We start from the raw sequence: 15,951 nt of genomic DNA, 5'->3' as shown, positions 1-15,951 counted from the left end.
GATTCAAGACCAGCCTTGACAACATGGTGAAACCCTGTCTCTACCCAAAATTACAAAAATTAGCCAGGCAGGCATGGTGGCACATGCCTATAGTCCCAGCAACTCAGGAGGCCGAGGTGGGAGAATCACTTGGACCTGGGAGGCAGAAGCTGCAGTGAGCTGACATTGTGCTACTGCACTCCAGCCTGGGAGACAGAGTGAGACCCTGTCTCAAAAAAAAAAAGAGAGAAGGAAGAAAGGAAGGGAGGGAGGGAGGAGGGAAGAGAAGAAAGGATGGAGGCAGGAAAGAAGGAAGGGAGAGAGAGGGAGGAAGGAAGGAAGGAAGGGAAAAAGGAAAGAAAAGAAAGTAGTCATGGGCTGAACAACGGGCTGGAGGCTAGGTAAGGGAGGAGTGAAGACAGCAAGGGGCTGTATGTGAGCAGAGAAAGACGATGTACAGAATGTAGTAGAGAGAGCTGAAAAGCAGGCTGGGGTCAGAGGCAGAATATAGAGGTTTGGGATTTCAGAAAGATCAGTTCTAGGCCAGACGCAGTGGCTCATGCCTGTAATCCCAGCACTTTGGGAGGCCGAGGCAGGAGGATCAACTTCAGCTGAGGTCAGGAGTTCAAGACCAGCCTGGCCAACGTGTAGAAACCCCATCTCTTCCTAGCTGGGTGTGGTGTCAGGTACCTGTAATTCCAGCTACTCAGGAGGCTGAGATAGGAGAATCACTTGAACCCAGGAGGCAGAACAGGAGAATCGCTTGAACCCAGAGGTTGCAGTGAGCTGAGATCAAGCCATGGCACTCCAGCCTGGGTGACAGAGTGAGAGTCCGTCTCAAAAACAAACAAACAAACAAACAAAAAAACCATTCATGGGGAAGTGCATAGAGGGGTAAAAAGGAAAAATCCCAGAGCAGACTGTTTATTGAAAAATGTGGCGTTTTCAGGGAGAAGCGGGTGACATCAGATGCCAGGCAGGTTCACAGGGGAATGGAAAAGAGAAACAGGAGGTTGAGATTGGAGGTAGTAATTTCAGATTGGAGCTTTTAAGACTTAAGCACATCCTGGAAACTTCTTTTTTTTTAAAAAAAAAAAAAAGAAAAAAAAAAAAAAAAGATGGGGTTTCACCATGTTGGTCAGGCTGGTCTTGAACTCCCGACCTCAGGTGATCTGCCTGCCTTGGCCTCCAAAGTGCTTGGATTACAGGCGTTAGCCACCACGCCCAGCCCCATCCTGGAAACTTCTCATGTCTCCTCCCACTCTGATTCTGAAGCTCATTTTCAAGCTGATGGTCATTCAGGCATACCTCAGTAGCAAGAGATCAAATAAACCAGTAGAACCAATTCACTCCAGGGACATGCATTGATATCACTGTTATAAATCATCCACTCTGGTCTTAACGTTCTAAATGAAACCTGCCTGTTATCCCCTGCACTCTTTCCAAGACACGTCCTGGAACATGGTCCCCGTGGCCCAGCCACACACACTTAGCACTCAACCAAATATTGCCTTTTATGGCACTTCTCTTTAATTTTTTTGAGACAGAGTCTCGCTTTGTCATCCAGGCTGGAGTGCAGTGGCACTTTCTTGACTCACTGCAACCTCCACCTCCTGGGTGCAAGTGATTCTCCTGCCTCAACCTCCTGAGTAGCTGGGATTATAGGTACCAACCACCATGCCCGGCTAATTTTTGTATTTTTAGTAGAGACAAGGTTTCACCATTTTGGCCAGGCTGGTCTCGAACTCCTGACCTCAGGTGATCTGCCCACCTCAGCCTCCAAAAGTGCTGGGATTACCGGCGTGAGCCACCGTGCCTGGCCATAACTTCATTTCTACCAAATGCTGGACTGAGGAGTCCACCAGAAACTAGATAATGGAAGGTTTTCTTGGGAGCACTCTGACAAAGAAAATAAACACATAAAAAAATAAAAAAACTCCAAGATCTGCTCATGCTTGGTTTGATAGCATTTTTGTGTGTTTGAATCCCGGTGCTTTGACAGCAATGACTTTGCCATGCCTTGCTTTAATTTATATTGAGGTCTAAGTCAAATGTTGACTTTATCAAATCTCTGTTGCCATAGAACTTGCTCTTCTTATCTATTTCCCTCACTCCCTTACTTCTTCTCCACTGAAAGCTTTGTGATTTAAAAAGAAATGAGGCTGGGCGTGGTGGTTCACTCCTGTAATCCCAGCACTTTGGGAGGCTGAGCCAGGCAGACCACCTGAGGTCAGGAGTTCAAGACCAGCCTCACCAACATGGTGAAACCCCGTCTCTACTAAAAATACAAAAATGAACCAGGTGTGATGGCTTGTGCCTGTAATCCCAGCTCCTCGAGAGGCTGAGGCAGGAGAATCACTTGAACCCGGGAGGTAGAGGTTGCAGTGAGCTGAGATTGTGCCACTGCACTCCTTCCTGGGCGACAGAGTGAGACTGTCTCAAAAATAAAAATAATAAATAAATAGTAGAGAAGGGTTTTGAAGGAGGAATGGCTGATAGGGTGAGTCTCCTGATCACCATTTATACTTTTAACTTTTGTGCTCAGCTTGGCCCTGTTCACACCCCTGAAACCAAAGGAATAAAGATGTGTTAATAGCTTTCGGCCCTTCCCTAAGTCCCCAGACAAAAGATGTGGGACCATCACCACCACTGCACCTTGCACAGGTGACTTGCTTATTAAGCCCTGGAATGATAAAGCTGGAAGGGGCAAAACACATCATCTCTCCCCCATTGAATAACTGGAATCTGCAGTTGGTGATCTTTTTGGAGATACCTAGAAAGAGATCAAATAAAGGCAGTAGACCAAATTAATTACTTATTTTTATTAGATAGTTCAAATTAAGCTTGAAGAACCAGAAGCAATACTACTCAATTATTGAAATATAAATAGCTGAACTTAATTTATTCAACAAAATTTATCCAGTACATCAGTGTACAAAGCACCCTGCTTGGCTGGGCGTTAGGCATAGCACAGCAAACAAGACTGACCCAGCCCTCAGGACTTACATTCTAATGCAGAAAACAGATAATTTCAGTTTGGATACATAATACAAATTAACAAAGCAAGGTGCAAAGTATTTTAAAAATAAGGAGTTAGGGAGGCAAGGATCTGACCCATTCTGTAGAAGGACTCTTTAGGGAAGTAACAGTTGGGATGATCTAAGGATGCTAGATATTCACTAGGTCCCCGGAAAAAAACCAGTGGTTCTCACTGTGGTCAATGGTTTGTTGGTGGTTTCACAATTGTGGACTACTACCGGCACTGAGTGGGTGCAGCTGGGGCTGACAGACGTCCTGCAGTGTGTGGGTTATGTCACACAATGAGGAATTATTCTGTGCCCTGTACGACAGTCTAATGTCCTACTGGACATGTATGTAGGACCCACAGCTTGTCTGAGAGAGTAACTCGTTTTGTTTTCTCTGAGACAACCTGTAATTTGTCTTGTCCTATTATCCTTAAGGTAATTTCGCTTTTTTCCCCATATACACATGATGTATATGGTCTGTTTTGACTTACCCTAACACTGGTTTTCATTCTAGTGTCCCCCATACCTCTAGTTTCATTTTCCTCTACTTGTTTACAGGAAGTAGCCTCTAAAGGCTCTTAAATCCAAACCTACTCATTATAATGAAGAGTAAACATCTGTCTCTTTCATACAGCATAGTCATGCCTGAGCATTTAAAATTCATCTTCTTTTCATTCCAAATTTCTTTCTATTTCTCCTTTATAAGAGAGTTAGGGCATTAAATTGATTTTTTAAGAAATTCATGTGTGTAAGTAGATTTGATTATCTATGAGTCATTTCAGGACAGGAAAGAGGATGTTACAAAATATCTGCTCTGAAAAGGGTGAACAGATCCGATGGGGTTCGTGGTTGTCACCATGACTGGGCGTGGGGGTGGGGCGCTACTAGCATTTAGTTTGTGAGAGCCAAGTACGAAGAACATCTTGCAATACATTGGACAGTTCCTCACAATAAGAAATTATTCTGCACCCTATACGAATTTTGAATGTCTCACTAGACATTCATGTATGATCTATAGCTCGTCTGTAAGAATATATCTTCATTTTCTCCACGTCGACAATCTGTACATTTTCTTGCATAGTATCTTTATTTCAATTAAGGTTAATTCGTTCTTTCTCTTATCATATACAAATAAGTATTGTCAAATGCAAAGAAGTTATTGTATCCCTAGTTTTTACTGTAATGTCCACTCGTATCTCTTCGTTTGCATTTTTCCACGGATGGTCTGATCTCCTACCTTCTAAGTTTAAATTGATTCATTATAAATAGTTGTAAGCATCTGACTACTTCCTTAGGTCTTCGATTATAGTTGTTCCCAAGTTAGGTACCCTTTATTTCCTTTTTATGTTAATATTAGTTTTATTTAATTCTTAATTTATTTCTAAAATTGTATGTAGGTGAAGCATGTATTAGATTTTGAGGATAATAGAGAAGATGCCATTTGTATTTGTAAAAAAAAAAAAAAAAAAAAGGCAGAAGTGCTCAATGAGAACCACTGAACTAGCTGAAAATGGGAACCACAAAACTGAAAGAAAGCCAGCAGAGTGGCTTGTGCAGAAGAAGCTACATCACAGAGGGGAGGGGAGGGGAGGGGAGGGAGAGGTCACCTGGGGCTGTGATAGTGGTTTTGAACTTTATCCTGAAGACTTGATCAGACTTGTGCTTTGAATATGCATTACTAAGTACATTTTTAAAAAGATAAGCTTCTTGCTGTGAAGAAAACACATGAAACAATTTGGGAACAGAGACAGTTAAGAGGTAAAACTAGATGAGAAACTGCTTAGACATTTATCAGGAGGGAGAGCAAGGAGTCAAAGATGACTTCTGGATTTCTGCTTGAGCCAATCGGTAGATGGTGATACTGTTCACTTACACACAGAATCCTGGGAGAGAAACAGATTCATGTGAGGGAGGCGGATGGAGAGTTCCACTCTGGACAGCTTGAATCAAAGATGACTGTGAAATATCCAGCTAGTGGTGTCTAATGGGCTGTTGGAAAGAGTTGGACACACTGCACCCCTATAATGTGATGGTCAAGTTCAGAAAATGAACCCTCCAAAATGAAAGCTACCATAAGAAAACATAAGTGAATGAGAATAAGCATTTGTGGTCCCCCTCCCACAAAATTACTCTAAAAAAAAAATCTCTATATTTTTTACTGGTGGAGTCGTTTAAGCCAAAGAGTTGTGGAGATCTCTGTGATGATCCAAAATCTGACTAATATAAAATCAACTCTGATGCTAATTAACTCTGACTTGAACATGTCTGCTAGAAGAAATAATAACAGGAAACTCTGATGACTGGTAAGGAATGTTGAAAAGAGAAAATTGGAAGGAAAACCCTGGTCCATAAGAAGGAAGGAAATATTGGTCCAAGCACTCCACCAGCTCTAAATAAAAAACGATGGTACTACAATTCCACCTAATCCATTATATTTAGAAAAAGAAGCTCCTGGTAGGCACAGGGCCTCTTTGGGATATTGTTCCTTGTTCTGATTCTGTGCTCACCAGGAAACAAATTTCGTCTCCGTAGGGGGCCGGCCCTTCGGTAGGAATGGCCCTGCTCCTAGGGTCTTGGCTTGTTTGCCAAGACTACAACAGCACTCGAATTTATCAGTCATGCTTGTGTGAGGCCGGTTATTGCAATTCATTGTTCTCAAAATACTTTCATGAAAAGCCTGACCTGAGAGAAAGCCTTCTCTATAATCACATTAATTAGAACATAAATGTCTACTTTGCCATCATTATACAAAGAGCCCAAATGGGCAATTAACTCCAGTTGGTTGCTTCTCTCTGAGCCACACTTGGCAGCTCTTATTACCACATTCCAGAGACAGTCAACCTGGATGGAGTTTGTCCCCTAAATAAATGTAGCGATAAAGAAATGGGTGCTCCAGATCAGTTTCATCAGAATGATAAGGTACAGTACGGCAGCTATGTTTGCCATAGCATTTCAATTTTCCTTTTTTCCTAGCGTGTACTTAAGCATTTTCTCCCCAGCTTTTCACAATCTTTCTTATATCCTTATTTCAACAGGCATTAGATTTCTCCCAAATTTCCCAAATTAATTTTCTTTCAATAGAGCCAAAAACAAAACCATGGCATACAGTAAACTAAAAAAGTAGACAGGAGAGAAAGGCTGCTGCAATTACAGAAAATTTTAAAATCAGCTTTGCCAGTTACATGTGAGACAAGGTAAACTTTGCAACACATTAGAATCATCAGAAGGGCTTTAAAAAATACAACTGCCTGGCACTCACGCCCAGAAATGATTTAATTGGTATGGGGTGCAACCTGAGCATCAGAATTTGTTTAAAACTTTCCAGATGATTCAAATGTGTAGCAAAGGTTGGGGACCACTGATCGAAGACATTAAAATATAAAACTTTACTTTCTGGGGCAATTTATTCTGCAAGGCAACAGAATAGTTACGGCATCCTTCTGACGCTGTATTCATCGGTTCTAACTAATCACGCAGGCTTTGTCTGTTTCAGTATATTCAATCACATATTGTGGGTAAATCTGATCTTTCTGAAAGATGACAAAAACGGAGGGATTCAACCTATTATCCACACAGCTGTTGAACAGGGGAGGAGGGCTCGTGTACGTCATATTTCCTTCAGTAAAATTTCCAACCAGGACTCGGGCTACAAACATAACGATGTTTTTGGCATCATACGGGCAATTTTTGTGGGAATAGATGGCATCTTTTGCAAAGTAACCTCCTAGAAGGAATCAGAAATAAAGGTTAAGAGTGATGATAAAAGAAGGTATATTGTTTATAAGGTTAGTTATACGAAATCAAGTGGGCTTGTACTAAGCATATATCAATAAACCTTACTGATACTTATCAACTTCCCTTCGCACTTGGAAACATGTTTATGGGTGTGGTGGCTCACGCCTGTAATCCCAGCACTTTGGGAGGCTGAGGTGGTTGGATCATGAGGTCGGGAGTTTGAGATCAGCCTGTTCAAGATGGTGAAACCCCATCTCTACTAAAAAATAAAAAGAAAATTAGCCAGGCGTGTTGGCACGCACCTGTAGTCCCAGCTATTCGGGAGGCTGAGACAGAAGAATCGCCTGAACCCAAGAGGTGGAGGTTGCAGTGAGCCAAGATCACACCACTGCACTCCAGCCTGGGCGACCGAGTGAGACTCTGTCTCAAAAAACAAAAACAAAAACAAAAACAAAAACACACCATATTTATTAGGCAGGCAAACTTAAATACATATAACTCTTAAATACATATAGACATGACTGAGGAATGTTTGCTACAGTGAAGAGCTCACGCTGATAGTGTGAACCATTGGGTGCAATGACCAAATGATGATGACACCACGGACCAGTTCATGTCATTCACCTAGGGTGAGCTGAATGAGCAGAGTTGGAATTGATGAGTCAGTCAATGCTTCGTTCTCAACTCTAAAACAACCTCAGATACTGATTGCTGCTTTCATACACAGCAGACCAACAATTTCCTGCCAAGTTAAAATTTTTATCATTGTCAACTGCTACTCTGGGTGGGTGCAGTGGCTCATGTCTGTAATCCCAGCATTATGGGAGGCTGAGGTAGGTGGACCTGTTGAGCCTAGGAATTCTTTTTTTTTTGTTTTTTTTTTTTCTTGTTGTTGTTGTGATGGAGTTTCGCTCGTTACCCAGGCTGGAGTGCAATGGCGCGATCTTGGCTCACCACAACCTCCGCCTCCTGGGTTCAGGCAATTCTCCTGCCTCAGCCTCCTGAGTAGCTGGGATTACAGGCACGCGCCACCATGCCCAGCTAATTTTTTGTATTTTTAGTAGAGACGGGGTTTCACCATGTTGACCAGGATGGTCTCGATCTCTTGACCTCATGATTCACCCGCCTCAGCTTCTCAAAGTGCTGGGATTACAGGCGTGAGCCACAGTGCCCAGCCCGAGCCTAGGAATTCTAGACCAGCCTGGGCAACATGGGGAGACTCCATCTCTACAAAAAATTTAAAAATTAGCCAGGCATGGTGGCATGAACTTGTAGTCCCAGCTACTCAGGAAGCTGAGGCAGATTGATTGAGCCCAGTAAATTGAGGCTGCAGTAAGCTAGGATCGCACCACTGCACTCCCGCCTGGACAACAGAGTGAAACCCTGCATCAAAAAATACTAATAATATTTTTTTAAGAAAGCTACTCTGCCATTTTAAAGAGAATGAGTAGATATTGCAAACTCTGATTTCCATGCAAGAATCAATAAGTAAAATGAATTTACTTGAGGTAACAAATGTTTATACTTTCCATTTACTTTGTTTTTGTTATTTTTATCATTTTATAGTTAGATGTTTGAATTCCAGAAACATTACTTATCCTGAATAGGTTGGATACTAGATATTCTAGGCAAATGATGTTCCACTTTTAAAAACATGAAAGTCCACCTATACTGACCTACCACATCCAGTCCCACCCCTCTTCCCAAAACAGTTAATGGCTTGGTGAGAATTCTTTCACACCTATTTCTATGCCTTCACATACATATATGTACATATAGTATATGGCATGCTCTTGTAGTTTAATGTAGTCTCATATAGTTCTATGGTGTTTATTTGTTCATAAATGGGGTCATAATATATGATCTGTTCTACAACTTTTTTTTTTTCCCACTTTAGTCCTAGAAATCTTGCTGTCAGTACATCTAACCCTTCCCCCGCCCCGTGTAAAACAGGGTCTCTTTCACCCAGGCTGGAGTGCAGTGGTCAGTGGTTCAATCTTGGCTCACGGCAGCCTTGGACCTCCTGGGCTCACTGTGGTTTTAATTTGCGTAATTCACCAATGATTAGTGATGTTGAACATTTTTTCATGAATTCATTGGCCATTTGTATTTCTTCTTTTGAGAAATGTTTATTCAAGTCTTTTGCCCATTTTTGAAACTCCTACTTGCATGTATTTTATGCTAAATTTTATTCCTGTGCCATCAGTTTTTGCTTCTTCAGTTTCTCCTAGGATATCTTTCTCTTCCGGGTACCTCCTCTTCTGGTTTAGGAACACTGTGTTCTTTTTCAGTGAAGACTGTCTCTACGTGGCAGGGGGAGCTCACGCATGAGTTAATCCAACCATGAGCTCTGTAAGGCACGTCTTGGGTGCTTTGTTCATCTGAATATTCTCAATGACCAGAGAATCTACAGCTCAACCCTAAGTTCAGCATTACACTCTGCATTTTTAAGTGTGTACAGCAAAAATTCAACTCTTTTTGTGTCACCAAACATGTGCCAAGCCCTTCTGTATGGCCTGAACACTCCTACCAGTTCCAACCTCATAACGTTAGAATGGTGCACCTTGTTTCTATCCAGTGACATCTTTCAGACACTTGCTGGCTTTTCATATATATGCATACCCTTGATGGCCAGGGCAGTTTCATGGGTATTCTTAAAGTGAGCATGAAGATTTAAACTTCTTGATTTGCATGATTTCATGTAGATTTCTGGGTCAAGTGAATAGCAAACCATTTCTACAGATCACCTCAGGCCACTTATGGGAACAGCTTGCTCATTTTTAAATCAGGTTATTTGTTCTCTTGCTGTTGAACTGTTTGAGTTCCTTATATATTTTGGATATTAACTCCTTATCAGATGTATGGCTTGCAAATATTTTCTCCCACTCTGTGGGTTTGTCTGTTCACTTTGAATTGTTTCCTTTGTTGTGGAGAAGCTTTTTAGTTTGACACAATCTCATTTGTCCATTTTTGTTTTTGTTGCCAAGCATCAGTTGTTTTTATATCACACTTATATAACCTGGAATCTATATTTTCTTTTTTAAAATTCCCTTTATTGTGTTAAGAAAGTTAATTTTTACTCCTACATTTCTGAGTGCTTTCTTTTTTTCTTTTTTGAGACAGAGTCTTGCTCTATCACTGAGGCTAGAGCGCAGTGACAGGATCTCAGCTCACTGCAGCCTCTCCCTCTCAGGTTCAAGCAATTCTCATGCCTCAGCCTCCCAAGTAGCTGGGACTATAGGCATGTGCCACCACACCCAGCTAATTTTTGTAATTTTAGTAGAGACAGGGCTTCTCCATGTTGGCCAGGATGGTCTTGAACTCCTGGCCTCAAGCAATCCACCCACCTTGGCCTCCCAAAGTGCTGGGATTATAGGCATGAGCCACCATGCCCAGCCTATATTTTCTAAAATGATCCAACCCGAAGACTCAATCTTGCAAGCCCACTCTCCTAAGACCTGGACTCTGTCTTGTTGCACATATTCCTCTTAGGGAATAGATCCCTTGAACTGCAATATCCTTTTGATCCTTTCTCCTCCACCACCTGGGTCAAAGCCACCCTCATTTCTGGTCTGGACTCTTTTTTATTTTTGAGACAGAGTCTCTCTCTGTTGCCCAGGCTGATGTGCAGTGGTGCGATCTCAGCTCACTGCAACCTCTGCCTCCTGGGTTCAAGCGATTCTCCTGCCTCAGACTCCTGAGTAGCTGGGATTACAGACACGTACCACCATGCCTGGCTAAGTTTTTGTATTTTTAGTAGAGATGAGGTTTCATCATGTTGGCCAGGCTGGTCTTGAACTCCTCACCTCAAGTGATCTACCTGCCTCAGCCTCCCAAAGGGCTGGGATTATAGGCGTGAGCCACCATGCCCAGCCTGGAGGTGTTCTTTTCTTCTATAGCAGCCTGACATTTGCAATCATTTAATTCTTTTTTTTTTTTTGGAAACAAAGTCTTGCTCTATCACTTAGGCTGGGACTACAGGCATGAGTCACCATGCCCAGGTAATTAAAAAAAATTTTTTTTTAATTAAAGCAAAAAATTAGACAGGGTCTCACCATGTTGCCTAAGCTGGTCTCCAACTCCTGAGTTTAAGCGATCCTCCCACCTCAGCCTCTCAAAGTACTGGAATTACAGGTGTAAGCCGCCATGCCTGGCCATAATCATTTAATTAATTATGTAAGATAATTATACAAAATGATTTCTATTGGGCCATGTCTAACTTGTTCACTGCTGTGTACCCAGCATCTAGTGTACAGAAGACACTCAAAAATATTTGCTGACTGACTTCTTGCCTTTTGGAGCAAGAACTGAATTTAATCCTAGTTGTATGAGTTGAACTCATTTTGAATCTTTGATAAACTATTACTTATTTCCTAAAGATGAGTAATTCTTAGTTTGGTTTGTTTGGTTTTAACAGTTGCATGCATCCAGGAGTAGTGGCTCACGCCTGGAATCCTAGCACTTTGGGAGGCGAGGTAGGCAGATTGCTTGAGCTCAGGAGATGAGACCAGCCTTGGCAACACGGTGAAACCCTGTCTCTACAAAAAATACAAAAACAGAACAACAACACAAAAAAATTAGTTGGATGTGGTGGCACACACCTGCTGTCCCAACTATTTGGGGGGCTGAGGTGGGAGGATCACTTGAGCCCAGGAGGTGGAGCCTGCAGTGAGCTGACATTGTCACCCAAACTGGGTGACAAAGTGAGACCCTGTCTCAAAAAAAAAAAAAAAAAAAAAAAAAAAAAAAAAAAATTGCAGGCAAGAGTTTAGGAGTAAAAAGAAAGAGCTATAAAGATTTTGTGTGGGGGGCAGACCTATCACACTACAAGTCCAGGTAACCCAGTGTGGCCAGAGATAGGGAGAATTCTCTTCTCCTCGTCTTTAATTAAAACCACTGTGTGACAACTGAAGCTTCAAATAGCTTCAGAGGCATGGACATGTGTTCAGGAACAGCACGGCCAGAAGTGAGTAGTGATGGCAGACAACAAGGCCAACAGATGGAGTAACTGACAAGCACGTACAAGGACTCTGGTCATTCCCAGAAAGAAAACAGAAGGCAGGAGTGAGACTGAGTTCCAGCACTCATGCTCCAAGTCGACGGAGCCACTCTCATTTGGGCATTTGAGATCACTGCGAGCTTATTTTCTCTCCATGACCACTAAAGCCTGGACACTCTGGTTAATACAAAATAATTACATATACCTCCTCATAGAAGCGCATATAAAGCCCAAGTTATAACTCTACCAGTTACACTTTTCTATCCCAGCACAAACCTTTTCCATATGCGGCCACATGAGTTTCATGTATGGTCCAGTCAAAATTATTCGCACAGATAGATTCCACATAGGCACGTTTTGTCGCATAAAATAGGAGGTTTTCTTCTACGTTCATCTGCAACTTCTTCCTAATGTAAGAAATGTGAGAGTTAACACCAATACATCTCCTTCTCACTCCAGTTCATAACATGAATCCCAGCTAAAGTCTAATCATCTGAAAATTTCATCCCATCAGCTTTCACAATGAAGCTACTAACTTTAAGGCAGAAGCTGTACAATAATAAACTTATGAAAATTTGTAAAAGATAGACACATGAAATCAGTGAGGCTGAAAGAGAGAAGCCGGAGTTGATACAATGAAAAAAACAACTAGAGCCTGAAGGAACTGTTGACGACTAAAATAAATCTGTGAATAATTTTTTTTTTTTTTTTTTTTGAGACGGAGTTTCACTCTTGTTACCCAGGCTGGAGTGCAATGGCGCGATCTCAGCTCACTGCAACCTCCGCCTCCTGGGTTCAGGCAATTCTCCTGCCTCAGCCTCCTGAGTAGCTGGGATTACAGGCTTGAGCCACTGTGTCCAGCCCCGAATATAAATCTTAAAGGATGGATATTAAGTAATCCTTTCCAGTTTTATGTAAAGAAACATCATAACGTGGCCACCAACCGTTTAAAACAATCCAGGAGCTCTGGGTTCTCGATCTTCTTTATCTTTTCAATCTTGAAATGTTTCATGGAAGCTTTAAAATGCTCACTTACTTTGACATATTCCGAATGTAGGTGATTGATCTCTGACACCTTAAAAAATTAAAAAATATATAAATGGGAACTAGGAAACATTTAAAGCATGTTACATCCACATATGTGGCCCCCTAGCCCATGAAGTATCGTTACCAGGGTTCTAAATGGCAGGTAGGATGAGCTGGCTGAGGGTTCCCACATCTGGCAACTCATTGCTGTAATGAACTAGAGAGGCAGCAGGCCCGTCTGTCCAGGCCAACTTAAAGCTATCAAAGCACTATCCCTAAGGGAAAAGGGAAGTCCCCTGCAGTCTGATTTAGTCAGTAACCTCTTCCCAATGTGATGCCCAGGCAGTCCAAACAGACCAGCCTGCACAAAAGCTGAAGCCAGCATGGGGAGGCTAAGCTATCTAAGAATAGTCATGCTCCAACTAGGTTAGGCAACAAAGTGAGGCAGTTTGATGCCCATAGAAACTTGTTAATTGTAACTAACAGACAAGTCACTTTCACTCTGTAAGTTCTAGTTTTCACCTCTGTAAAGCAGAGATGTCAATATCCATCTCACATGGTTGTTGTGAGGATCTGGCCAAATGAGATTGTGTGTGGCTGAACTCCGGGAACAATGAGACACCTAGAGCAGTTAGGTGATCTGTGGGAAAGAAAACCATTCGATGTCTGCCTTTCAACCTTGATCTAAGAGTTTTGCAGGAGCAATTCATTATCCAAACACATACACTTGTAGCAAAGTACTTTTTCTAACATTTAACGGATCCACCCACCAAACATGTAAAAACTAAATACCTTATATTTTTCCGAGGATAGGAAGCAAAGGTCCTGCTGAGGAAGAAAGGTGGCAGTTAAAGGCGCTGATGAGGCCTGTGCTGGCTGATGGCTACAAATAAAGAGAAAGAATTCACTTAACTCTCTGCTCCACAGACCCAAGCTACCTTTTCTCTTAACTTCTAGCCGCTAGGCCAAGGATACTTAGAGAAATACACAATATTTCTTCCTGTATTTTTCTTTGGACTATATCTTCGCATATTCCTGCTATAGCTCTACCAGTAATCACGTCTTTTAAAAATGCCACAACTATTCATAATCGGTAAATTGAATGCTATTTTCCTGTTGATTTAAAATGTAAAAGCATTGATTCTTTTTTATATTTCTGCTCAACATTCAAAGGTCCTAATGTGTTAGCATTAAGCAAATGTGTCTTACAGCTTCTTTGTCAAAAGATAAACAATTAAGTATATTAGGACTTTAGAGGAAAGAATTCTGCCTTTCCAGTATGAACTGTATTTTAGGGTAACTATATCTGAGAAACAATTCCTTTTTTTTTCTATTCCATAAATCCTAAAGCTATCAGAAAAATTTTTCTTTATAGATGAATCACACTAATAGTTGCAAAAGAGTTGATAGAATTAGAAAACCACTATTTGGCAAAACCTAATGACACCATGATTAGCTACTAAAACCATTAACTGAAAGATCAGATGAATAGTACAGTAGAATGATCGGACTGGAGTGACTTGAACCTACTCTGTGATCTCCATCACCAAAAACAGGACCATCAGACACTATATATCTCTTCATAAGATGGGACGGGGTCACTGGTACAAAGCCATCAATTGTGTAGTATTCTTGATTCAAAAAAAGGAACCTAAATCTAATCAGTTCTCTAAATCTAATGATCAATTTATGGAAATTACACATCAAGTGACCCCATGAGGAAACAACTTGCTAATTTGTTTTGAGACAGAGTTTTGCTCTGTCATCCCAGGCTGAAGTATAGTGGTGTGTTCATGGCTCACTATATCCTCAACCTCCTGGACCCAAGTGACCTTCCCACCTCAGCCTCCTAAAGTGCTAGGATTGTAAGCACAAGACAGCATGCCAAGTTGATTTCCCACATTTTGAATTTGGAAAACTCTGTAGGTCAAACCACCTGGTTGTTGTTTTTACTGTTTGTTTTTTTAAGACAAGAGTCTGTCTCTGTTGCCCAGGCTGGAGTACAATGTTGCAAATACAGGTCAACCTCCTGGTCTCAAGCAATCCTCCCACCTTAGCCTCTTTAGTATCTGGGACCACAAGTGTGTACCACCACACCTAACTTTTTAAAAAGTTTTTGTAGAGATGGGGTCTCACCAGCTTGGCCAGGCTGGTCTTAAACTCCTGGGCTCAAGCAATCCTCCTGCCTCGGCCTTCAAACGTGCTGGGATTACAGGCTTTAGCCACCACAGCTGGCCTTTCTAGTTTCTTAAAAAATGAAATTGCATGAAAAAAGTGGAGGAGGGGAAACTGTAGCAGACAAAAAGAGGTTTATGACACAAATCAACCAAATGCAGTGTATAGACCCTGCTTAGATACTGATTGCAATATAGCAATTCTAAATAGTTATTGTTTAAGACAATGGGAAAACATAAAACATGAACTGGGTATTAGATGATATTAAGGAATTATCGTTAACTTTGTTACACAGATTAGTGATATTGTATAATGTTTTCAAAACCTCTTACCTGTTAGGAACACACCTAATATATAGAGAGAGGAAAATGATAACATGTATTGGATTTATATTAAAATATTCCGGCAAAAGAAAAAAAAATTAGGCCAGGTGTGGTGGCTCATGCCTGTAATCCCAGCACTTTGGGAGGCGAAGGCAGGAGGATTACTTGAGCTCTGGAGTTCAAGACCAGCCTTGGCAACATAGTGGGACTCCCCCCACCCAATCTCTATAAAATGATTTTTTTTTTTCAGACAGAATCTCACTCTGTCACCCAGGCTGGAGTGCAGTGATATGATCTTGTCTCATGGCAACCTCTGCCTCCTGGGTTCAACCAATTCTCCTGCCTCAGCCTCCCAAGTAACTGGGACTACAGGGGCCTACAACCATGCCCGGCTAATTTTTGTATTTTTCGTAGAGACAGGTTGCAACATATTGGTGAAGCAGGTCTTGAACTCCCAACTTTGTGATTCGCCCAGTTCTGCCTCTCAAATTGCTGGGATTACAGGTGTGAGCCACCACGCCCAGCCATTAAAAAATTTTAAAAAATTATCCAGGTGTGGTGGTGCACAGCTATAGTCCCACCTACTCGGGAGGCTAAGGCAGGAGGATCACTGAGTCCAGGTGGTTGAGGCTGCAGTGAGCCACGACTGCACCACTGTACTCTAACCTGAATGCGGAGTGAGACTTTT

The 15,951-nt window shown here is 41.8% G+C and overlaps 1 protein-coding gene across 1 annotated transcript in view; it reads right to left on the bottom strand.

The window, feature by feature from the left end:
* Positions 1 to 4,418: 4,418 nt before the first annotated feature.
* The window catches only part of ZC3HAV1 (zinc finger CCCH-type containing, antiviral 1), a 68,144-nt gene continuing 56,611 nt past the window's right edge, over positions 4,419 to 15,951 (bottom strand). Inside the window, exons 10-13 of the mRNA XM_010340369.3 lie at positions 13,558 to 13,648; positions 12,684 to 12,814; positions 12,016 to 12,146; positions 4,419 to 6,729 (exon numbers count right to left, since the gene is read on the bottom strand). Coding sequence (XP_010338671.2) covers positions 6,467 to 6,729; positions 12,016 to 12,146; positions 12,684 to 12,814; positions 13,558 to 13,648 — 616 coding nt within the window. The 3' untranslated portion in view covers positions 4,419 to 6,466. The remainder of the gene's footprint in view (positions 6,730 to 12,015; positions 12,147 to 12,683; positions 12,815 to 13,557; positions 13,649 to 15,951) is intronic.

This window comes from Saimiri boliviensis, chromosome 10 (assembly GCF_048565385.1).
Source record: "Saimiri boliviensis isolate mSaiBol1 chromosome 10, mSaiBol1.pri, whole genome shotgun sequence".
Taxonomy (NCBI): domain Eukaryota; kingdom Metazoa; phylum Chordata; class Mammalia; order Primates; family Cebidae; genus Saimiri; species Saimiri boliviensis.
Note: the sequence above shows the minus strand (reverse complement) of the source record. Positions and strands in the feature narration are given on the sequence as shown.